This window comes from Polyodon spathula, chromosome 1 (assembly GCF_017654505.1).
Source record: "Polyodon spathula isolate WHYD16114869_AA chromosome 1, ASM1765450v1, whole genome shotgun sequence".
NCBI classification, from domain to species: domain Eukaryota; kingdom Metazoa; phylum Chordata; class Actinopteri; order Acipenseriformes; family Polyodontidae; genus Polyodon; species Polyodon spathula.
The window spans coordinates 48,949,233-48,974,748 of record NC_054534.1 but is presented as its reverse complement, the minus strand read 5'-3'; the positions used below and the strand labels follow the sequence as shown (position 1 = coordinate 48,974,748).

The window sequence follows — 25,516 nt, the reverse complement described above, 5'->3', positions numbered from 1 at the left end:
ATGATCGGTCAAAATCTCCTTGGGGATCCCTACTCTAATCATGCACTGTGGCTATTGCAGTGGCACTAATGGACCTCAATGGAACTGCCTCTGGGATTATCGCGTTGCATAATCTACCACCACTAATATGCATATACCTGGAATCAGAAGGTACAAAGGACACACTATGTCCATTGCAGTGCGTTCAAAAGGGGTGGAAATAATCGGCAGTGGAACCAAAGGGGCAGAGTACACTCGACCCGGTGCTACTCGCTGGCAGTCTGTGCGTGTGGCTACATATTTCGAAACATCAACATGAAGTCATATCAAATAGAATCGATCCAATATCCGCTCCCTTGTCTTGTCAGCTCCGAGGTGCCCCATAAAAGGGATATCATACTCCAGTCTCATGACCTCTGTCCGACAAGACTGGGGAACCAATAATTGTGTTACAGGCTTACCTGTGCCCGCGGCTAGATTTACCCTATACAGTAATTGCCCCTTGATACTGAAGTGCGGAAATACTAGCACCCCTGGGCCATCAACATCCTTACCTTAAATAGACCGGACCTGACCCCAAGCATGCACTAGTGACGGGTCATTAGGTTGGTCCTACACTATGTCCGCACTTGAGTACCACATGTCTGGTATATTGAGAGCGGCGGGGGTAGCATCTCCCCTAGATGGCCCAGTAACCTCGCCCTCTTGGTCACACTGCGTCCCAACTACCTTTGACTGCTGTTTGTTACCATCCGAGCGCTCTACCACCAGACCCGAGCCTTGTCTCAGTGATGCTCCCTCCCTTTTTACGGTCCTGCTCTCTTTATTAGTTTTTCTAGGATAGAAAATAGGAGAAAACATTTCAGCTTGAAAAGGAAACACATCAGTTTGTTCCCTTTTCCTCTTTTCTGCCATGTTTACGTGTGCAGCTGAGACTGCCATTATTTGCATTAATTCTTTGAATTTTGGCCAGTCTCAGCCCAGAATAACTGGGTGTGGCAAGCTTTCCACCACCCCTACTACAAGGTGACGTTTTATTGGTCCTACCGATAAGTACACTTTTAGTGTGGGGTATGCTGCTGTGTCTCCATGGATACAGAAGATGGCCACTTGACCTCGTGGCCGCCGCGACACACCACCCAAGAGAGCTGTTCTAATTAAAGTCTGCTCACACTCTGTGTCCACTAATGCATGGGTTTTCATGTTACCATAAACCACATCAGTCATACAAGGCCGCTCCCGACCATTTTCCCCTCGCTTACCTTTTTCAGGTACCCAATTACACACAGCCACATCACACTCCATTGCAGCAGGGCATAACCTGGCCATATGTCCCGGTTGGCTGCACCTAAAACAAGTTGGGAGGACAAAAGGGAGCATTGATTATATACCTATCCCATTGCTGGTATGGCAACGGGGCAGGGGCAGCACCTCTACCCCAGCTGGGCGCCAACCTTGTTCTCCATGAAGGGGAGGCAAGGGGGTCTATTAGGGTCGGCGGTCTCAGAGGTCTGGGTCCTGGGGCTGATGGTGGTGATAGTGGTGGAGAGAGAGGAGGTGCTTGGCTGCTCCGAAGGGAGGAATCGACAGTATCCCTGGCTGGGCAGTAACTAGGGAGTCCTCAAAATGCTATGTCCTCCAGGGTGTTGGGGTTCTGGCGCCATATCCATGCTTGGATATTGGCACCGATCACATAGCAGAATTGCTTCACAACCACTGCCTCCCTCATCTGCAAGTTGATTTTCTTCTTGGGGGTCAGCCAGTGTACCATGTGGTCACACAACCATTCTGCGACCACCGAGGGACTTGTCTGGGGACCTTCGGTACTCCCTGAACCGTACCTGGTGAAACTGTACCGTAATGTTGAGGCGATGGAGGATGGCCAGCTTCACCAGGTTGTAGCCAGGTTGGTGTCGTTCATAGCCTGGTATGCTGCCTGAGCCTCCCCAATGAGGCAGGGTCTCAGCTGACTCGCCCAGAACTCCCGCGGCCATGATGCGGTGGTGGCTAGCCGCGCAAAACCAAAGCAAAGGAACAGAGTGGGTTTCTGCATCCCCTTTTATGCCGTCACACAAGACCCCTTGGTAAACGAGTGCAACCACCCCTCTAATCTGCGGCTGCCACGTCGTTTCCCTTCTGGGTCAATGCGTTAATGCAAAGGAGACCCACCCCCTTTCTAGCTGGCTGACTTCCCTTGACCCCTGGGAAAGAACCGTCAGGCCAGCCTATCCAGGGAACTCTGTTCTTGCTGCTTAGAGCCCTCACAGAGAGGGAAAGAGATTTACTACCAGGAATCACTGTATTTCTGTCACAGTTTGTAATAAAGTGGGAAATCATCACTAGGAAACCCCTGTATTAATAATTGAAACAATCATACAAATGATTGAAGTTTCTACAGTGCTTGTTATCTTCTGGCACATGCACAGTATCATAAAATTAGAAGGTTGTTAGAGGATATTAGAGGTATTAGAGGAAAAATACATGTTTGATAAGATTTAAAAAAAAAAAATTAAACATGTATATTTTGATACCATTTTCCTGTTGATGGTCTATTGGGAGTGTAGAATTTAATCTACTTTTCTAAGCTCCTAAAATGATTGGTTATATATTTAAACATGCTTAACTCTTGAAAGAAATATGCATGCTTTCATATTTATGACATGTACTGAAAATGCATCCCCAGTAGAGGATACTGAGAAACAAGTAGAGACTGCTACCATTAATCAAATATCTGAATTGTACAAGTTGCCAAAACCAGCTATTCACCTGTCGCGAGACAATGCGACAACGCAAAAATGAATCAGATGCACTTCCTCCAGGTGGAAAAAGAAAGCAGAAAATGCATTAAACAAAACTCAGGGAGCACTGTGGACTTAAAGACTGAGCATTAAAGAAAACTGTGCAGCTAAACTGCACATGGTTTGGAGTTAAGATCAGACTTCAATTGATTGTGCATTCTCATTCAAATAGGAGGTTATAGAACTAAAATCAATATAGCAAGCTGTATAAAAATGGCTTACAAGTATAAATTTCCCACAACTAACTTTTTAAGCGTACAGGAGATGATCAATCAATCCAGCAAGAATCTGAAATAATCCTTATCATAATAATGCAAATAACTATAATAATTCACTACTCTATCAAACTAGTATACAGTCCTGTCCATTTTGTATTTGTTAATATATGAAAGGTGGAAAAACAAAAACCGGGAACGTTGAACTTAATAATGCACTTAAGTCCAATGATAATCGAAAGCACAACAGTTCGTATCGTCTTAAAATGGCGCAATTGTAACGATCAAACAGCATACACTAAGAAGTCGTCATAAAATATATAAATAATCCAAGGAGATCATATTTTAACAACAAATATCAAGTGTATTGTACAGCCACACTAACTGTGATTTTACACAGATTTATGCAATGCAGTTAACCCAAAACCCAAATACCACCATGAAAAAAAAACACACAATACTCTTACAGCTTGAAAACCAAATAGTTTAAAAATGCATTTCCGTAAGGTAACAACACTCAATGAATATATAATATCTCAAAATCCACCAACATATAGTGCAGTTACAATGAGTTAGAAAAATTAAAGGCAATATGGTTAGATCTTACCAAGATCAATCAGCAAAAATCCAGTTAGTGGGCCAAAAGCAAAAATCCAATGAAAAGAATCCACAAAAAGTAGTCCACAGTAGTCCAGAAAAAAGGGTAAACTCTGCAACTCTATGTGGTTATATATCAATGCTTCCTTAAAATAATATATTCAAAGGATTCTTTATTTTAAATTTAAGGTAGGAAGAGAGGCCAGATAACCCTACTCTTAAGTCGGTTTCAAGCTAGCTCGCTACTCCAGTGGCTTTAGGCTTTTTAACAAAAGAAAACCAGGTTCGGCAACATTGTAATCAATCACCTGGAACCAGCAAAACACCTTTAAGGGGTGACATTTCTTGGCCAAGATTTATTTATTTTCCCCTTTTAATTGGTTTTGGGTTGTTTCTTATGCTGCACCAAAACTTACTTTAGGTGACCATGTTACATAATGGCACAGATATTGCTAAGTAATAATGTGTGTCCTGTGAAAATACAGTAGGTCAGTGATTTGTTTCACCTTTATTCTGGCTTAGCCAGGACACATTTAATGTGTCCATACCCTCTTGGGCACATCAGGGGAAAAAATTATCCACCTTACTTGCATATATTAACAAATACAAAATGAACAGGACTGTATAATAGTTTGATACAGAGTAGAAGTGATGATTCTAGAATATCTGAAACAACAAGGTAATGTCTGATTTACTCCGTGGTGGCTTCTCTTATGAACTTGCAGACAAAACGAGAAATTTGGGTGTGATCTTCGACCCAATTATTTTTTTATCATCTAGAAATATGGCCAAATTGAAGAGTATTCTTTCCCACTCAGATACTGAGAGATTGGTGCATGCTTTTGCATCTTCTACAATTGTGGTTGTAATGCCCTACTCTCTGGTACTCACAGCCATGTTATATCTTCACTGCAACTTATACAAAATGCTGCAACTAGAATTTTAACCAGGACTAAGGACAAGATCACATTACTCCTGTGCTAGTGTCTCTGCACTGGCTTCTGGTCCGATTCAGGATAGATTTTAACTCATAAGACATTAAATAGCCTTGTACCCTCATATTTAAATGATGTTTTACTCAGACACCCACTGAGATCACAGAATGCCAGGTTGCCTTCTGTCCCACAAATTACAAAAAAAAAAAAACACAGATGGTAGAACATTCAGTAAAAGGGCCTAGCTCTGTAAAGGAAGCACCAAGGGTCAGTGCTTTTAAAACCAGATTAACAACACACTTTTATAATGTAGCATTTTTGTGCTAAACTGCCTTGTTTTACTGTTCTATGTGTTTCTTTTGTTTTTATTGCTTTTTTTGTATATTTGTCAATGTTTTATTATATATTTTATTTACTGGGTCAGGAGACCACCTCCCCCTGCAGCACTTTCGCTGCAGGGAATTTGGTGGCCGGAGCCCCACAAGGGGGGAGCTGCCGGCTACAGAGAAGGGGGAGAAGGTCAGGAGACCACCCCCACAGACAGCCGGGTGGCGGCCAGGATTGTCTTGGCCGGAGGAGCCGGCCTCTGTACAGTCGGCTGGCTGTTACAGCTGCCGTGGCTGCCACCTTTGGCCTGTTGCTGCCCTTGTTCCTGGGCCAGGACTATGACCGGGACTTTGGGACTGAGGGGGGAGGTGGCCATTGAGGCCGGGGGGGGCATATGTGATGGAATGACCCACTCTTTTATGTTTATTTGTGTTGTATGTTGCGTGTAGTGTGTTAATGTTGGTGTATAATCATTGGTACATGGGATATAAATGGGTCTGTGTAACACTAGTGGGTTTAAAATGTATATTTGTATTTAGGCACGAGGATTGCACAGCACTTCACGTGCAGGTAAAATGTAATGATATGTGAGCACGGGGAATTGCACTTTATTAATTCACGTGCAGTTGTACCGAGACTCCAATTAAATGATTGATTAGCAATCGAGTCTCGGTACAGCTGCCTAAAAGCAACATGTTTTCATTCACTCGAGGTTATGTGTTTGGGAAGAGGAGAAAGGGTGAGAGAGAAGAGTGATTTTAAAAATATAACAAATGCTACTTGTGCGAGAGGACACACACGATACTTTCTTGGTTTGTTCACGTCTATCTTGTGTGTGTCTGTTTGTTTGGCCAACGTGCCTTTTTGTTTGTGTTGGTTTTGTTTACATCTTTTATTTGCTGTTGATCATTTCATAAATATACTGAGCGCCACGGCTCAATTTTCACCTGCTAGTCCCTGTTGTAGAGTGTGTTTCTGGTCTGACGTCACCACTGCAAAGCCATCCTGTTCACTGTTCCTTAGCCACTCCATGTAGCTTTGGCTGTGTGCTTTGGGTCGATGTCATGCTGAAAGGTGAACTTCCGTCCCAGTTTCGGCTTTCTTGCAGAGGGCAGCAGGTTTTCCTCAAGGACTTCTCTGTACTTTGCTCCATTCATTTTCCCTTCTATCCTGACAAGTGCCCCAGTCCCTGCCGATGAGAAACATCATCACCACCATGCTTTGGATCTAGGCCTAAAAGTTCCATTTAGTTTCGTTCTGTGCCTTTCAACAACTTTGTCCCAGAGTTCTTTTGAAAGCCCCTTGATGCTCATAGTTGATTCTTTGCTTTCAAATGCACTAGAACATAAGAACATAAGAAAGCTTACAAACATGAGGAGGCCATTCGGCCCATCTTGCTTGTTTGGTTGTTAGTAGCTTATTGATCCCAGAATCTCATCAAGCAGCTTCTTGAAGGATCCCAGGGTGTCAGCTTCAACCACATTACTGGGGAGTTGATTCCAGACCCTCACGATTCTCTGTGTAAAAAAGTGCCTCCTATTTTCTGTTCTGAATGCTCCTTTGTCTAATCTCCATTTGTGACCCCTGGTACTTGTTTCTTTTTTCAGGTCGAAAAAGTCCCTTTTGTCGACATTGTCAATACATTTTAGAATTTTGAATGCTTGAATTAGGTCGCCATGTAGTCATCTTTGTTCAAGACTGAACAGATTCAATTGTTTTAACCTGTCTGCATATGACATGCCTTTTAACCCGGAATAATTCTGGTCGCTCTTCTTTGCACTCTTTCTAGAGCAGCAATATCCTTTTTGTAGTGAGGGGATCAGAACTGAACACAATATTCAAGATGAGGTCTTACTAATGCATTGTACAATTTTAACATTACTTCCCTTGATTTAAATTCAACACTTTTCACAATGTATCCGAGCATCTTGTTGGCCTTTTTTTTATAGCTTCCCTACATTGTCTAGATGAAGACATTTCTGAGTCAACAAAAACTCCTAGGTCTTTTTCGTAGAGTCCTTCTTCAATTTCAGTATCTCCCATATGATATTTATAATGCACATTTTTATTTCCTGCGTGCATCCTATTTTTGTGTCATCTGCAAGTTTAACAAGTTTGCTTACTATACCAGAATCTAAATCATTAATGTAGATTAGGAATAGCAGACGACCTAATACTGATCCCTATGGTACTCCACTTGTTACCTCGCTCCATTCTGAGGTTTCTCCTCTAATCAGTACTTTCTGTTTTCTACATGTTAACCACTCCTTAATCCATGTACATGTGTTTCCTTGAATCCCTACTGCGTTCAATTTGAGAATTAATCTTTTATGTGGGACTTTGTCAAAAGCTTTCTGGAAATCTAAATAAACCATGTCATATGCTTTGCAATTATCCATTATCAATGTTGCATCCTCAAAAAAATCAAGCAGGTTAGTTAGACACGATCTCCCTTTGCTAAAACCATGTTGATTGTCTCCCAGGATACTGTTACCATATAGGTAATTTTCCATTTTGGATCTTATTATAGTTTCCATAAGTTTGCATATAATAGAAGTCAGGCTTATTGGTCTGTAGTTACCTGGTTCAGTTTTGTTTACCTTTTTGTGGATCGGTATTACGTTTGCAATTTTCCAGTCTGTCGGTGCAACCCCTGTGTCAAGAGACTGTTACATGATCTTGATTAGTGGTTTGTAAATAACTTATTTCATTTCTTTGAGTACTATTGGGAGGATTCTACCCAGCAGAGGGAACCTACAGGAACTAAGAATTTATCTTGAAATCATGTGAATCACTACAATTTAACACAGGTGGAGTCCACATAACTTGGTGTGTGATTTTGAAGGCGATTGGTTATATCTAAGCTAATTTAGGATTACAGGGGGGTGGGCACATATCCAACAAAGCTTTTCAGTTTTTAGTTTTAATTCATTTTCTACAAATTTCTAGAATATTTTTTTCACTTGGAAGTTGTGGGGTATGATGTGTAGATTAAATGAAAAAAAAAACTGTTTTAATGCAGTTTAATTCCAGGCTATAAGGCAACAAAAGGTGAATATTTTGAAAGGGGGTGTAGACTTTCTATAGGCACTGTATATATATATATATATTATATATATATCATATATCTATATATATATTATATATATTATATATATATATATATATATATATATATATATATATATATATATGTGTGTGTGTGTGTGTGTGTGTGTGTGTGTGTATATATATATATATATATACACACACACACACAGAGCTCTGGAGAAAATTAAGAGACCACTGCAAAATTATCAGTTTCTCTGGTTTTACTATTTATAGGTATGTGTTTGGGTAAAATGAACATTTTTGTTTTATTCTATAAACTACTGACAACATTTCTCCCAAATTCCAAATAAAAATATTGTCATTTAGAGCATTTATTTGCAGAAAATGACAACTGGTCAAAATAACAAAAAAGATGCAGTGTTGTCAGACCTCAAATAATGCAAAGAAAATAAGTTCAGATTCATTTTTAAACAACACAATACTAATGTTTTAACTTAGGAAGAGTTCAGAAATCAATATTTGGTGGAATAACCCTGATTTTCAAGCACAGCTTTCATGCGTCTTGGCATGCTCTCCACCAGTCTTTCATATTGATGTTGGGTGACTTTATGCCACTCCTGGCGCAAAAATTCAAGCAGCTCGGCTTTGTTTGATGGCTTGTGACCATCCATCTTCCTCTTGATCACATTCCAGAGGTTTTCAATGGGGTTCAGGTCTGGAGATTGGGCTGGCCATGACAGGGTCTTGATCTGGTGGTCCTCCATCCACACCTTGATTGACCTGGCTCTGTGACATGGAGCATTGTCCTGCTGGAAAAACCAATCCTCAGAGTTGGGGAAAATTGTCAGAGCAGAAGGAAGAAAGTTTTCTTCCAGGACAACCTTTTACTTGGCTTGATTCATGCGCCGTTCACAAAGACAAATCTGCCCGATTCCAGCCTTGCTGAAGCATCCCCAGATGAGTCAAATTTTCAGCTTTGCCCAACATCTGGTCGTCTAATGGTTAGACGGAGACCTGGAGAGGCCTACAAGCTGTCTCGCACCCACTGTAAAAAGTGAGGGGGGATCGGTGATGATATGGGGGTGCTTCAGCAAGGCTGGAATCGGGCAGCTTTGGCATGAATCAAGCCAAGTACAAGGTTGTCCTGGAAGAAAACTTGCTTCCTTCTGCTCCGACAATGTTCCCCAACTCTGAGGATTGGTTTTTCCAGCAGGACAATGCTCCATGTCACAGAGCCAGGTCAATCAAGGTGTGGATGGAGGACCACCAGATCAAGACCCTGTCATGGCCAGCCCAATCTCCAGACCTGAACCCCATTAAAAACCTCAGGAATGTGATCAAGAGGAGGATGGATGGTCACAAGCCATCAAACAAAGCCGAGCTGCTTGAATTTTTGCACCAGGAGTGGCATAAAGTCACCCAACATCAATGTGAAAGACTGGTGGAGAGCATGCCAAGACGCATGAAAACTGTGCTTGAAAATCAGGGTTATTCCACCAACTAAGTTAAAACATTAGTACTGTGTTGTTTAAAAATGAATCTGAACTTATTTTCTTTGCATTATTTGAGGTCTGACAACACTGCATCTTTTTTGTTATTTTGACCAGTTGTCATTTTCTGCAAATAAATGCTCTAAATGACAATATTTTTATTTGGAATTTGGGAGAAATGTTGTCAGTAGTTTATAGAATAAAACAAAAATGTTCATTTTACCCAAACACATACCTATAAATAGTAATACCAGAGAAAATGATAATTTTGCAGTGGTCTCTTAATTTTCTCCAGAGCTGTGTGTATGTGTATGAACAAAATATAAACGCAACATGCAACAATTTCAAAGATTTTACTGAGTTACAGTTCATATAAGGAAATCAGTCAATTGAAATAAATTAATTAGGCCCTAATCTATGGATTTCACATGACTGGGAATACAGATATGCATCTGTTGGTCACAGATACCTTAGGAAAAAAAAAAAAAAGCTAGGGGTGTGGATCCGAAAACCAGTCAGTATCTGGTGTGACCACCATTTGCCTCATGCAGCGTGACACATCTCCTTTGCATACATTTGATCAGGCTGTTGATTGTGACCTATGGAATGTTGTCCCACTCCTCTTCAATGGCTGTGCGAAGTTGCTGCGTATTGGCGGGAACTGGAACACGCTGCCATACAAGTCAATCCAGAGCATCCCAAACATGCTCAGCGGGTGTGTATGCAGGCCATGGAAGAACTGGGTCATTTTCGGCTTCCAGGAATTGTGTACAGATCCTTGCGACATGGGGCTATGCATTATTCAAATTGCCAACGATGAAATGCAATTGTGTTCGTTGCCTGTAGCTTATGCACTCTGTTCACAACGTTGACATCAGCAAACCGCTTGCCCACCTGACGCCATACACGCTGTCTGCTATCTGCCCGATACAGTTGAAACCGGGATTCATCTATGAAGAGCACACTTCTCCAGTGTGCCAGTGGCCATCGAAGGTGAGCATTTGCCCACTAAAGTCAGTTACGACGCCGAACTGCAGTCAGGTCAAGACCCTGGTGAGGACGACGAGCACGCAGATGAGCTTCCCTGAGATGGTTTCTGACAGTTTGTGCAGAAATTCTTTGGTTGTGCAAACCCACAGTTTCATCAGCTGTCTTGGTGGCGAACTCAGACGATCCCGCAGCTGAAGAAGCTGGATGTGGAGGTCCTGGGTTGGCGTGGTTACACGTGGTCTGTGGCTGCCAAATTCTCTAAAATGAAGTTGGAGGCGGCTTATGGTAAATAAATGAACATTCAATTCTCTGTCAACAGCTCTGGTGGACATTCCTGCAGTCAGCATGCCAATTGCACGCTCCCTCAAAACTTGAGACATCTGTGGCATTGTGTTGTGTGACAAAATTGCACATTTTAGAGTGGCCTTTTATTGTCTCCAGCACAAGGTGCACCTGTGTAATGATCATGCTCTTTAATCAGCTTCTTGATATGCCACACCTGTCAGGTGGATGGATTATCTTGGCAAAGGAGAAATGCTCACTAACAGGAATGTAAACAAATTTGTGCACAAAATTTGAGAGAAACAAGGTTTTTGTGCGTGTGGAAAATTTCTGGGATCTTTAATTTCAGCTCATGAAGTATGGGACCAACACTTTACATGTTGCGTTGATATTTTTGTTCAGTGTATATAGAGGCACGTTGGTTGCACACAGAGGATACGGACAACAAAGTTTCAAAGAAAGTATTATTTTAATACAAAAAATTCAAAAGAAAATAATTACAAAGAAACAAACAAAAAAGTAATAAATAAAGAAATAAACTGGAGGCAGGTCTTTTTCCAAAAGTAAAAAACAAAACAAAACACAATATGTTCTTAGTAATCCTGCAACAATATTCATACGCTCCTGTTCATTCACCATACCTCCAGGACTTCTCTTCCAGTGAGACACTTCCGGGAGTTTCACCACTCTGTTTAAAACTCTGTTTTAATCACAGAAAACACAGATTTTTTTTTATTTTTCTTTATCAGATTTCTCATGGAAAACCAGGATCCCTGCTCATTACTGAAACAAATTAATATACTTAAGTAAGGTTTCATTCGTTATTCAGATTAATAAACTTAATCTCCTTACATTTACCTCTGAAGTGACTGCCTAAAAGGTCACATTCATCCCTATAAGCAAAAAGTCACAAAAATAAGAAAATACTGGCAACTTACTTTAGGGGATGAGTAGACTTCTCAGAAGCACACTCCTTTCCGCAACTCTGTCTATTACTCCATCCAAATCAAGACTCCTGAGAACAAACTTTTCAACTGCCATAAGCATGAACAACTCCCATGCTCCAGGGGTGCACTGCTTCTCAGTCGGTTCTTGATGAACTTCAAGGTGGAGAAGCTTCTCTCACAGGCAACTTGTGTGAAGCACAGCGTCAGTAGAAAGTTGTAGGCCAATCACGTTATATGCATCAGTCAAAAAATTGTATCACCACAGAAATAGGTAGAAGCTCCATGTCTATGTCCATTATCACACTCTTTACTCTTGTCTTCCCCAGCTGTTTTTGTTGCCATCCTGACCACATACTCTTCTGGTGCTGATCTCATCATCTTATCCCAGATCAAAGTCAGACATTGTTTTCTTAATTCTTCCAGTGCCTCTGACTGAAGGCCGTGATCTCTTATGTCAGAAAAGGCCAATGTTCCTCTGGAGAGAAAACGGCGATGCATGCTCTCGTTAATTGTATCGAGGATTATGTTGTGTATTTGAATTCTATATGCTGTAATAACATCCGCTATCTGTTCGTCATGAGCGGATTCGCCTGCCATGGTTTTCTTCCTTTGTACCTTCTTTTCGGGCAGAGCGGCCTGTACTTCAAGTTCAAAATCTTTTAGCTTATCATTTGCCCACTTGACAAAATGATCTGCAGCCTTCTTAAAAACATTAAAATCACTTTTTAGCTCCCCCTGCGTTCCAGCCGACTATTTGCTGAGCTTGTAAGATATCTATTCCACAAGTTTGGAGGTATTTTGACAATGATGAAGTCAATTCAAATATGCGCAGGAAAATCTGAACTGTGAGAATGGACTCATATTTAAGTAGCAGTGATGCAAATACTTTTCTCAGTGCTATATCTTTAGACCACCAGCGAGTTTCGCCGATCATAAAGATTCTTCAATGATGAGTGTTGTGACTGACATTTTTTTTAATATAGTAACACATGACCTAACATTCTACGTGCTGATTGGCTCAGGATTAGGGAGATGTCACGTATGAATGTGTTTATCTCAGTGTTTTTTAAATAAAGATGCTGAGAGGGAAGCCCCTTAGTTTGTATCTAATCTATAACAAAAACATTATCAATGTAAAAAACAAGTTAGAAAAACGCAACAGCCATTTAAAGTGGTGATATCAAACACAAAAGCCCAAGTTAGGAGAAGCAATTGGGGCAACCTTGTCAGACATCAAGCAAATAGGCACAATTGGAAAGGTGCTGGGGCCCAACATTCACACAGTTGTTGCTTGCAGCCTCTTTTGAGTCGTATGGTAGTTTCCAGTCCAGCTGTACGACTGCAGTCAGCCTTGCAGCACATTTCTCTGGAAGTTAAAAGGGCAGTCCATAAGATGAATGTCCTCTCCAATCAAGAACGATCAAGAACGACAGTCTGGCTCTGGTTACAGGCATCTGCAGTAGGCATGACGCAGGTTGAGCTTGCATCTTTGTCATCTAAGTCTTTCATGTGTTTATTAATTTGTTTTTTGTAGCTGGAAATATCTCTTCCATAGGTATCAAGCATAAAGTCAACAATCTACGATCAGCTGTATCTACTATAGATACTGAGAGCTAAACAAATACAAAAGAAAAACAAGGGAAACACAGATGTTTTCAAGAAAGCTGTGAGTCTTTGTATAAATACATTTTACATTTTTAAATGCTGCAATAACAGTTCTGCTTGTGAAGCATCCACACTATTATTTAACAGAACAGGTGATTTATTTCTACTGTGCAGGACCTTAATTTCTCCCATTGGTGCTTGAGCCCGACAGCACTCAGGGAATCGCAGTCTGTGTACCTATTATCACTGATTAAAGCCTGGTCTTCCAACAAACTGATTATTGCTTACCAATACTGTATTGGTATAAGAAAAGTGTGTTTTTAAAAAGGTAATTTCAGCTTTCAGTCACTTAAAATATGATGACGATAATGTAAATAACACCAAGCTACAGACAGGGTGCCCCGAGCTTTAAATGTGTTCCTGTTTATTAATAAGAACCCAACTTATTATGAATGTTGTGTTCATTATGGTAATTGTTTGTTTATTAGTTTTAAAATGTATTAAAACATCTGTATAGACGGGATGGACTGCATTTAAATAACAAGGGAACTAGTCTACTTGGAGAAAAGATCCTCGAGCAGGTTCGGAAGCATTTAAACTAGAAAGGAAGGGGGGAGAAATCAACAAAAAAACAGAAGGGAGACCGCATCAAAACAAGAACAACAACTCGGGTAAGACAACCATTAAATGTATTTATCTAAATGCTAGAAGTATCAGAAACAAAATTCTAGAACTTGAAGCTACTGCTCTAACAGGTAACTATGATGTGATAGGTGTTACAGAAACGTGGTTATCTGAGAGTGATGGGGACGAATATAATATTTGTGGGTATACACTGTATAGGAAAGACAGGCAGGACAGAAGAGGAGGAGGGGTAGCGCTATACATAAGAAACAGTCTTGAAGCCCAGGTGTTAAACCTGGACAAAGAAAATAAAACCGAATCAATATGGGTCAGAATAACAGACAAAAATTCAAAAGGCATAATAATAGGAGCATGCTATAGACCGCCAGATTCAGACGGTGAGCACAATAATCTGTTATACAATGACATTAGAAATGTGTGTAGCAAAGGAGAAGCCATACTAACTTCCCCCAAATAAAATGGGAAAACCCGGTGGGTAGCGCGAAAGATGAAATAGAAATGGTGGAAATGACAAATGACTGCTTCCTAACACAATTTGTGAAGGCACCCACTAGAGGGGAGGCATGCCTTGATTTAGTCTTTTCAAATAACGAAGATAGAATAACTAAAACAGAGGTCAGAGAACCACTGGCAAACTCAGACCACAACATGGTCTCATTTGAAGTGTTTTTTAAATCCCCAAAAGTAATGACTAAAGCTAAGGTTTACAATTTTAGAAAAGCAAACTATGAAGGTATGAAACAGAGACTAACAGAAGTAGATTGGAGTAAAATAGAGAAAACACCCACAGAAGAAGGATGGTTATTCTTCAAAAATGTAGTACTAGAGGCGCAAAACAATTATATCCCTAAAGTAGACAAATCTAAATGTAAAACTAAATTGCCAAAATGGTTTAATAGATCAATTAAAAAAAATATTCAGCGAAAAAAGGCACTTTACAGAGCATTAAAAAAGGACCAAAAAGAAAGTACGCAGAAAGAGTACACAGAACTGCAAACGCAAGTCAAAAAGGAAGTTAGAAAGGCCAAGAGAGAAATAGAAATAAACATTGCTAAGGGAGCTAAAACCAATTCCAAAATGTTTTTCCAATATTACAACAGCAAGAGAACATTCAAAGAGGAGATTAAATGTTTAAGAGATACAAATGGCAAAATCGTAGAGGAAGAAAAAAAAATAGCAAATATGTTAAATGATTACTTTTCACAAGTTTTTACAAAGGAAGATACTGACAACATGCCCCACATGTCATCCAGTTCCTATCCAGTTTTAAATAACTTTAGCATAACTGAGGCAGAAGTGTTAAAGGGACTAGGAGCTCTTAAAATAAACAAATCCCCTGGGCCGGATGAGATCCTCCCAGTAGTACTCAAAGAAATGAAAGAAGTAATTTACAAACCGCTAACCAAGATCATGCAGCAGTCTCTTGACACAGGGGTGGTACCGACAGACTGGAAAATTGCAAACGTAATACCGATCCACAAAAAGGGAAACAAAACTGAACCAGGTAACTACAGACCAGTAAGCCTGACTTCTATTATATGCAAACTTATGGAAACTATAATAAGATCCAAAATGGAAAATTACCTATATGGTAACAGGGTACTGGGAGATAGTCAACATGGTTTTAGGAAAGGGAGATCGTGCCTAACTAACTTGCTTGATTTTTTTGAGGATGCAACATCGATAATGGATAATTGCAAAGCATATGACATGGTTTATTTAGATTTCCAGAAAGCTTTTGACAAAGTCCCGCACAAAAGATTAATTCTCAAACTGAACGCAGTTGGGATTCAAGGAAACACATGTACATGGATTAGGGAGTGGTTAACATGTAGAAAACAGAAAGTATTGATTAGAGGAAAAACCTCAGAATGGAGTGTGGTAACCAGCGGTGTACCACAGGGATCAGTATTAGGTCCTCTGCTATTCCTAATCTACATTAATATTCTGGTATAGTAAGCAAACTTGTTAAATTTGCAGACGACACAAAAGTAGGAGGAGTGGCAAACACTGTTGTAGCAGCAAAGGTCATTCAAAATGATCTAGACAAGATTCAGAACTGGGCAGACACATGGCAAATGACATTTAATAGAGAAAAGTGTAAGGTACTGCACGCAGGAAATAAAAATGTACATTATAAATATCATATGGGAGATACTGAAATTGGAGAAGGAATCTATGAAAAAGACCTAGGAGTTTTTGTTGACTCAGAAATTTCTTCATCTAGACAATGTGGGGAAGCTATAAAAAAAGGCTAACAAGATGCTCGGATATATTGTGAAAAATGTTGAATTTAAATCAAGGGAAGTAATGTTAAAACTGTACAATGCACTAGTAAGACCTCATCTTGAATATTGTGTGCAGTTCTGGTCACCTCGCTATAAAAAAGATGTTGCTGCTGTAGAAAGAGTGCAAAGAAGAGCGACCAGAATTATTCTGGGCTTAAAAGGCATGTCATATGCAGACAGGCTAAAATAATTGAATCTGTTCAGTCTTGAACAAAGAAGACTACGTGGCCTAATTCAAGCATTCAAAATTCTAAAACATATTGACAGTGTCGACCCAAAGGACTTTTTCAGCCTGAAAAAAGAAACAAGAACCAGGGGTCACAAATGGAGATTAGACAAAGGAGCATTCAGAACAGAAAATACGAGGCACGTTTTTACACAGAGAATTGTGAGGGTCTGGAATCAACTCCCCAGTAATGTTGTTGAAGCTGACACCCTGGGATCCTTCAAGAAGCTGCTTGATGAGATTCTGGGATCAATAAGCTACTAACAACCAAACGAGCAAGATGGGCCGAATGGCCTCCTCTCGTTTGTAAACTTTCTTATGTTCTTATGACCTCTCCCCCCTTCTTCAAAGCTGGCAGCTCCCCCTTCTGGGGCTCCGGCCACCAAATTCTCTGCAGCGAAATTATTGCAGGGGGTGGTGGTCTCTTGACCCATCCCCCCTTCTTCCCCATGTTGCGCTCCAGCCACAGTATTTCCTGCGGAAAAGCAGGGCTGACACTAACCCTAGGTGACGGCAGCAGCAGCGGACCCTCGGGAGGTGATGCAGCAGCAGCGGACCCAGGGAGGTGACGGCAGCAGCAGCGGACCCTTGGAAGGCGAACTCGAGAGGGGAGTCTCTGGCCATAGAGGCGTCAGCGTGAGGTCCATTTCTCCCTCGTACCCTGTAACCGGTAGCTCCCCAGGTGGTGCGGAGCAGCGGGCAGCCCCCAGGTGATGTAGAGCAGCAGGCAGCCCCAGGCGATGCAGACGTGACATCCTGGCCGGTGCGAGGCAGGCATCCTTTGGCGGAGGCGGAACCAGCAGGAATTCACCCTCTGCTGGTGGAGGTGGGAGCTGCAAGCAGTCCTCCCATGGTGGTGGAGGAAGCAGAGGCAGCTTCTGCTCCTGGCGGTGGAGGTGGCGGAGGCAGAGGCAGTGTGTAGTCTCCCGGCGACAGAGGTGGGAGCGGCGTATAGTCTCCCAGCGACGGAAGTGGGAGCGGCGTGTAGTCTCCCCCTGTTGCAGAGAACTGGTGCGATTCTCCCTCACTTGCAGGGGACTGGTGCGGCTCTCCCTCACTTGCAGGGGACTAGTGCGGCTCTCCCTCTTGCTCTGGAGATAGCAGGGCTTCTCCCTCTTGCACTGGAGATAGCGGGGCTTCCCCCTCTTGTACTGGAGTTGGCAGCAATGGCTCCTCTCCCTTTGGCGCTGGAGACAGTAGCAGTCCCCCTCCCATATCTGCAGCCAGGTAGTTGAGCACCATTGCTGCGATGTCTAGAAGGGATACTGGGTGGTGTTGCTGTTCCCAGGCCTCCCAGCACTCCCTATCTCTGGCCCACAGAAAGTTGATCACAGCTGGGAGGGCCTCCTTGATATCCCTCTTAGGCTCCGTCAGCCAGTCCCAAATCCCCTCAGAGGAGAGTGGACCAGTCTGCCTCAGAGGACACAGAGGCAGCTCCTGCTCCTCTCCCTCAGATGATGGTGATCAATGTGAAACAGGCATTCTCCCTCTGCTGGTGGAGGTGGGAACAGCACCCTCTCAGCCTTTGGGTGCACAGGCTCCCCCCTTCTGGGCACTGGATGTACAGGCTCCCCCCTTTTGGGCTCTGGATGTACAGGCTCCTCCCACTCAGGCATAGGGCATTCGGGCTCCTCTGAGGGCGTTGGTCGGGTGCTATGTGCCCAATCTCGGCAACAGCAAAGCACCATTCCTCACCTTTCAGGCAGGTGAAGCAGACATGCAGTATTATAGAGACAGCGTAGGACCTGCGACCGGCCCTGCGCTGCTGCTGATGCGCTGGTTGCTGCTGATGCTGTTGCTTCCTCCAGCCACTTTTCCCCATTTTTCCAAAAAAAACTTTTGTAGTCCTTTTTTTTTTTTTAAAAACGCACAAAAATAAAAAATGCTGTCTGTCCCTGGTCTGACTTGTGGAGTCTGGGTTTATCCCTCTTCAGACACCATATGTGACCAGGATGACGGTAGTGGTGACATCAGACCCGGAAGAACACAGAAACCAAAACACTTGATGGTGGTGAACCTGAGACGCTACAGCATCCAGTATTTTATTAAATAATAACAAACAAAAGATTTTAAAAAACAGCACACGGCACTTGACTCCAAACAAAACAGACAAACAAAATGACAAAACAGTAAACAAACAGTGGACGAACAGACAAACACGGTCAGTGAAATCAATTACTTTTCCTTCTTTTTGTTTTTAATTCTCTCCACACCCGTTCTCCACTCACCGAACACACAACCCCAAGTGAGTGAAAACATGCTGCTGTACCGAGACTCCAGTTGAATGACTGATTAGCAATAGAGTCTCGGTACAGCAGCATGTTTTCACTGACGTGAATTAAGTGTAATTCCCCGTGCTCACATATGACATTTTACCTGAAGTGTTGTGCAATCCTCGTGCCTAAATACAAATATACATTTTAAACACTTGTGCTCGTAACCCATATTTATAGCCTGTGTATTTTATGCATAAAAACCAACATTAACACACTACATACAACATAAAACACTTAATAAACATAAAGGGGCAGGACACTCTGCAACAATATCATAAGGACATATGGAATAAGTTTATAAGCAATAAGCATATATGTCTTATAGAAACCATAAATATCTATCTATATTCAATATTCATACAATATTAATTCATATATTCATATATTGAGTATTGAATAGTTATATATATATATGTATCTATATATATATATATATATATTATATATATATAATATCTATATATATCTATATATATATATATATAAAACATGACCACACATTAGATATCAAATTAGAACAATAGGTTTTGATATAAACTATCGTAATATTACTACTTATAATAACTAATATGTAAGATTCAGAGGGATTGGCTATGGTTGCTAAACAGAAAGTTAATTATAAACAGTAATAAGAAAACAAGTTGTTTAAAAAAAGGGTGATTGTGTTTGATTAGTATGTGCCAAGAAAAAGCATTTGCAAATGACTCTAATTCCTTTATAAGAACAAAAGAAGAACATAAGAAAGTTTACAAATGAGACGAGGCCATTCAGCCCATCTTGCTTGTTTGGTTGTTAGTAGCTTAATGATCCCAGAACCTTATCAGGCAGCTTCTTGAAGGATCCAAGGGTGTCAGCGTTCTCACTGCAGAAATTCATTTAGAAATGATAATTATCTTAGGTCAGCAGGGGAATCTATGGCCAATAGGGCACCTGTGGTTCTGCGAGTGGTAAGCCGAAGATAATTAAAAAAGATAATTATGAGAAAAGCATAGTATGAAGCAGTCGAACGACAGGATGTGGTTACCAAGATTCATTCTCACATTAAAGCTGCTTTTGGTCTTATTGACCTTTTATTAACTAAATATTTGTATTTATTTTATTTTATTTATTTATAAATAAATGTTATGCTCTCCTATATTGTTATGCTCATAATCATAAATGTTGTCAAATGTTCTATTTGTTATAAAGCCTTGCACATGATCTAGTACATATTTAAGTTGGACTGTCTTGTAATGCAATTTCCTGCTGCTAGCTTGGATCCCAAATACAAATAGAATGAAGTGAAGGTCTTAAATGTATTACGGGCCTATATCAGAAACTACTCACCCATGTATGAATAAAATGATCATCGTACCCAAAAGTCGGAGCACAGGGAGGTTCAGTGACTTGCTTATGGTCACACAGTGAATCAGCAATTTGAGTTGGGATTTGAACCAGCGACCTGGTTACAAGCCATTTTCTTTAACCACTGGACCACATATCCTCCTTAATAAGATGCTTGCTTAACCTTTAACCTAACTACAACGAGAACTTATTTGATGCTTTCAGCAACCTGCTTTTCAGCCTGAAATGTCAACTCAACACTACAAAGATTCTATAAGATCTATCCTGAAGTCTTAGCACAGCAAAGCAACCAAAGAAGGCTTATGATAGCTCTTTACAGTTACTTGTTAATGACAGCTCTTTACAGTTACTTGTTAATGACAGCTGTTTACAGTTACTTGTTAATGACAGCTCTTTACAGTTCTTACAATATGGAACTGATCCTTGGTTGGGCCTTTTTTATTTTAAGGGGTAATGGTAAAAATGTTACACAGTTGTTAGACAAAATGCATGTAGCTTAAGAATATGCAGATAATCTTGCTTTGCTTATTTGAATGATTATTAAATGACAAACTTGATGCTGAAAATACAATGTTATGACCATTAAAGCATCATTAAGCTATTCTCTCTCTCTCTCTCTCTCTCTCTCTCTCTCTCTCTCTCTCCCTCTCAATGCCTAAAATAGAAGTGGAACAAAAAGGTAATGAAATACTGTTTCCATTACATACAAGTATGTGTTTATTTATTTGCTTAAGTCTAACTAATAAATGTCATTATGTCATTATAGTTGCTATCATTTTGCTGCTGAGTTTGTACTATTCATCATCAATTTGTTGAAGTTAACTTCATTGTGGAGAAACATGGTAAAGTGTTTCCTACATGAAGCATTGACACATGGTTTGTGATTTTGCTGAATAATAAATACATAAATGTTCACTAAAGCAACCTGTAAAGAGTAAGTAGCAGTGTTGCGATAAATATAGCGTTATACATCCCCATGTGTTGCCACAACTGTTTCAATAATGTACCTGGTCATTTTTATTTTCTATGTTAACATCCTGCCAACTTTTTACACTTATAACTTTACAGCCTGTTTCAAAGCTATTTTCAAACTGTCCACTGTAGTGCACTGGGGTTTGATATAGGTCCTCTAAATCACTGTAGAAAGAATGACGAAAAAAAAAATATAACAAGTGCTCTGGCTTTTCAGTTCCATACCACATTATAGATATTTTGCTGTGTTACCTGTTTGACAATGTGGGCAATAATCTGTTATTTAAACAGTTGTAGAACACGTGGGGATGTGCAACGCTATATTTTTCAGAATCCCGCTATTTACTTTTCCGACATACAAGAAATTAATAATGTCTGTGCTACCGAACTACAACTGGGGATGAGTGTCGTACCACTTCCAAAATGTTCAGAAAGTGAGGGTTTATTTTCATAACTATTAGTCTCGTAAGCAATATATTTTATATTTAAACAAGACCTGGACTAAACTTTACCCAATCCTGTTATAATGTGACTACCAGATGAGCTGACTAAAGAGTTCGCAACAGAGAACTGGGCCTAATTGAGGTAGATATTCAGACCTGATGAGGTAGTATTTATATTGTCTGCTTAACATTAAATTATCTGATTTTCTCCAGTCAACTATTATTTTGGTGAAAGGATAATCTTTACTGTTGTTCAGTAATGATAACCACAATTTCTGCCTTGGTACCATTTTAATTCCAATGCCTTTGCCCCTGGTTTGCCTGCTTATTTTGTTTCTTATGGGTTTACTTTAGGATTTGTTTCCCAATCTGTACAAACAATAGCACAAACCACCCAGTCTCCTGTCTTGCGCAGTTTTATATGACAAAAATGTTTTGTTTTTTTCCCCATAAATGTAAAATTACACTCCATCCTGTGCTATGAGGGGGTCTGAACCTATTGAAAAATAGCAAGTTTATTGCACTTTATTTTTCTTTCTGCACGGGTGAAGGGCTTGTGTCTGAAACATCCTGAAAAATGTTTTTATCATTTAAACCTTTTGTGTACATCCAAAAAATAAGTATTCACCCCCCTGCAAAGTTTTCACATTTTGTTGACACCTGAGCTTACTCCACGACGCTTTCAAATTAAACTTGATTACTACAAGTAGAATCTACACAAACTACTCCACACTCATAAAGTAAAAAAAATACAGTAGAATATAAGTAAGATTTGCATAAGTATTCAACCCCTTTGCTACAGGAGCCCTAAATCAGATCAGGTGCAAATGATTAGTTTGAAAGGTCACAAAATTAGTGATATGGTTTCAGCCTGTGTTTACTCAAACTGGTTTAACTTGTAGATAATCTCCCTCAGGTATATAAAGACTTTCAAGCTGCAACTCACATAGCGATCCAACAAAGCAACCATCAAGACTAAGGAGCTTTCGAAACAAGTCAGGGATAAAGTGGTAGAGAGGCATAGAGCAGGAGAAGGGTACAAGAAAATTTCAAAGGCACTGATTATCCCTCTCACCACAGTGAAGTCCATCACTAAGAAGTGGAAGATGCATCATACAACCCAGACACTACACAGATAAGGTCGCTCTCTCAAACTGAGCAGCCGGGCAAGCAGGAAACTGGTTCAGGATGTCACTCTGAAGCCAACAATGATCTTGAGAGATCTACAAAGTTATGTGTCTGAGATGGGAGTCAGTGTTAACACACCAACAATAAGCCAGTCCCTGCACAAAGCTGGCCTGTATGGACGGGTGGCAAGAAATAAGCCATTACTCAAAAAGCCTCATCTTAAAGCATGTAGAGTTTGCAAATAGCATGTAGTTGCTACTGCAGACATGTGGAAGAAGGTTTTGTTATCAGACGAGACAAAAATGTAACTTTTTGGTCTAAATTTCAAGCGTTACATCTGGTGCAAGCCCAACACTGCATGTAACCCAGTCAACACCAACCCAACTGTCAAGCATGGTGGTGGCAGCATCATGTTATGGGGATGTTTCTCTTCAGCAGGGACTGAAGCTTGTCAGGATAGAGGGGAGAATGGATGGTGCAAAGTACAGGCAAATCCTTGAGGAAATTCACATTTCAGCAGGACAATGACACGAAACAAAAGCCAAAGCCACACTGGAGTGGTTGAACAAGAAGAGAATTAATGTTCTTGAGTGGCCCCGTCAAAGTCTTGAATCCAATCGAAAATGTAAGGCAAGACTTGAAGATTGCAGTCCATCGAAGATCCCCAAAAAACCTGGAGCAATTTTCCCGTGAAAAATGTGCAAAAATTTCACTATCCTTCTGTGCAATGGTAGTAGAGACCTATCCAAACAGATTCATAGCAGTAATTGCTGCCAAAAGTGCTTCTACCAAGTCCTGACTTAAAGGGCTGAGTACTTATTCATACAGCAAATTTCATTTTGTATATTTTCTTTGCAAATTTTGCTGACATTTACCTCCTCCTCATAAGAGTGTTCAGTTTAACGACTGCAACTTTGTAAGAACAATTCAATAACTGATAATTTAAGATCCGGGTTGATTAGTTCTCTTAATAACAATATTTAAATTGAGGTGCTGTAAAGATCGAGGAGTTACTATGAACACACATTCACGAGCAGACACAAGAAATGGTTAGTCAATAGTAGCATTTTATTAAGTTCACAAATAATAAACAGAAATCAGAAAAGTCAGAAAGTAAATCTTTTAGTCTCTAAGCACAAAACACAATTCCAAAGCTCTCACTACATTCATGCTTGACTAGCAGGGAATTGAAATATGACACCGCCTGTCTCCTCATACACAAGTAGCAGTTTGAACAGCAAGCAAGCAAGCAGGCTGTGATGTAGCTTGCACACACACACATACCCACATCCAAGCATAGTCTCAACTGAGAGGATGCGGACAATCTTAGAATATATCAGATTAAGCTTATGGTATATAGATTAAGTATATGGCAAGTTTACTTTTAAAGAAATTCTTCAATAAACAATATGAGGTACATTACTTTTAGTTACTTCATCAAGTTTCATTAAACATTGTTTCACACGCAGGGTGTACAAACTAAATAATTAACAGTTCAATTCTATGTGAATGTGTTACAATTAATTAGTTTAGTTCCATGAAAGGAAAATGCAACTGAAATTATACTCAACGGTTGTTTGACACTTAAACTTTTGGTCCACTGGTTTGGAAACTCAATCTGTTGAAGTGTCCAGTACAAACTCTCCTCTCAGCAAGAAAGTCTTCAATCACACTTTTAGATCAACTCGGCAACAAAGCTTTCAATTCTCAATAGAATCAACAAACAGCTGCAACAAAGCCTCCAGTCCTCGGTATAGGATTCACAACAGCGCCTGTCCGCTCTGTCCTCTTCGCTGAATCTTTACGCAGGTAGCAGGGCTCAGTTTCTTTTGGATACTGTGGTTTTAGGTGTATGGCAGACCCAGACTGGTTTGTCTGATAACAGTTGCTATAAGTTTTATGGCAGTCTTCTCGCCAGGCCTCAGTCTCGTTGCTTGTGGTAGTTGACTCGCTTACAGTTTGCTTCCTCGTCTTGGGTCCGTTTCAAGTCCCATCTTGGTTCTGTTTTTAGGCAGAGTCCTGGAGTTGCAGCTTTGCTTAACAGAGTGACAGCACCTTGTTTAGCATTCAATGTGGAGCGCAAAATGGTCAATTCCGCTTAGATTTTTATAGTCTTTTTCAATCTGCTGATTCGCTGCTTTCATGAAATCATTTGTGTATCTTGCCTCTTTAAACTCCAAGTCCTTTGATGTTTTAATGTTCTTGTCCACCGGGACATCGCTAGTGTATGTCTTCTTTGCGTCAAAGTGGTTGTTGTTGCACGTGTGAATTACACTATGTAACACAATTTTTGTTCCTGGGTAGTAAGTGTTATTTCCTAATTGCTTATGCCTCAAAAGTATAGAAAATGGCTATTATTCCCCACAAACTTTGCTTTTGTGACCAGGACAGTGATATTTCAAAATATCACTATTTCCAATGGGAAAATGGGCAAATGTGTGTCTTTTCGTTCACATAAAGTCAGAAAAAAACAACATATGAATCCAAGTTAACATGTATTTATACTAAAGTAATACAAAGATGACTACAAAAGATTTAGAAGTGAGTAGTTTTTCGAGATTTACAATTATACTGTATTTACAGTATAATTGTAAATCTCGAAAAACTACTCACTTCTAAATGAGGGGGTGAGAGGTATTGGGTTTGCGCCAGACATAGCGTTTTCCTTGATGGCCAAAAAGCTCAATTTTAGTCTCAAACTGAACCTGTTTGGAGAGCTCCTTGGTCTTCATTGTGCCGCTTGCTTGGTGGTGCCCCTTGCTTACTGGTGTTGCAGACTCTGGGGCCTTTCAGAACAGGTGTATATATACTGAGATCATGTGACAGATCATGTGACACTTAGATTGCACACAGGTGGACTTTACTTAACTTATTATGTGACTTCTGAAGGTAATTGGTTGCACCAGATCTTATTTAGAGGCTTAATAGCAAAGGGGGTGAATACATATGCACACACCACTTTTCCGTTATTTATTTTT

General features: G+C 40.4%; 1 protein-coding gene across 1 annotated transcript in view; it reads left to right on the top strand.

Annotated features, from left to right (window-relative positions):
- Window positions 1-25,516, top strand: part of adgrl3.1 (adhesion G protein-coupled receptor L3.1) — a 352,576-nt gene that overhangs the window by 196,801 nt on the left and 130,259 nt on the right. Inside the window, exon 5 of the mRNA XM_041259581.1 lies at window positions 20,660-20,674. Coding sequence (XP_041115515.1) covers window positions 20,660-20,674 — 15 coding nt within the window. The remainder of the gene's footprint in view (window positions 1-20,659; window positions 20,675-25,516) is intronic.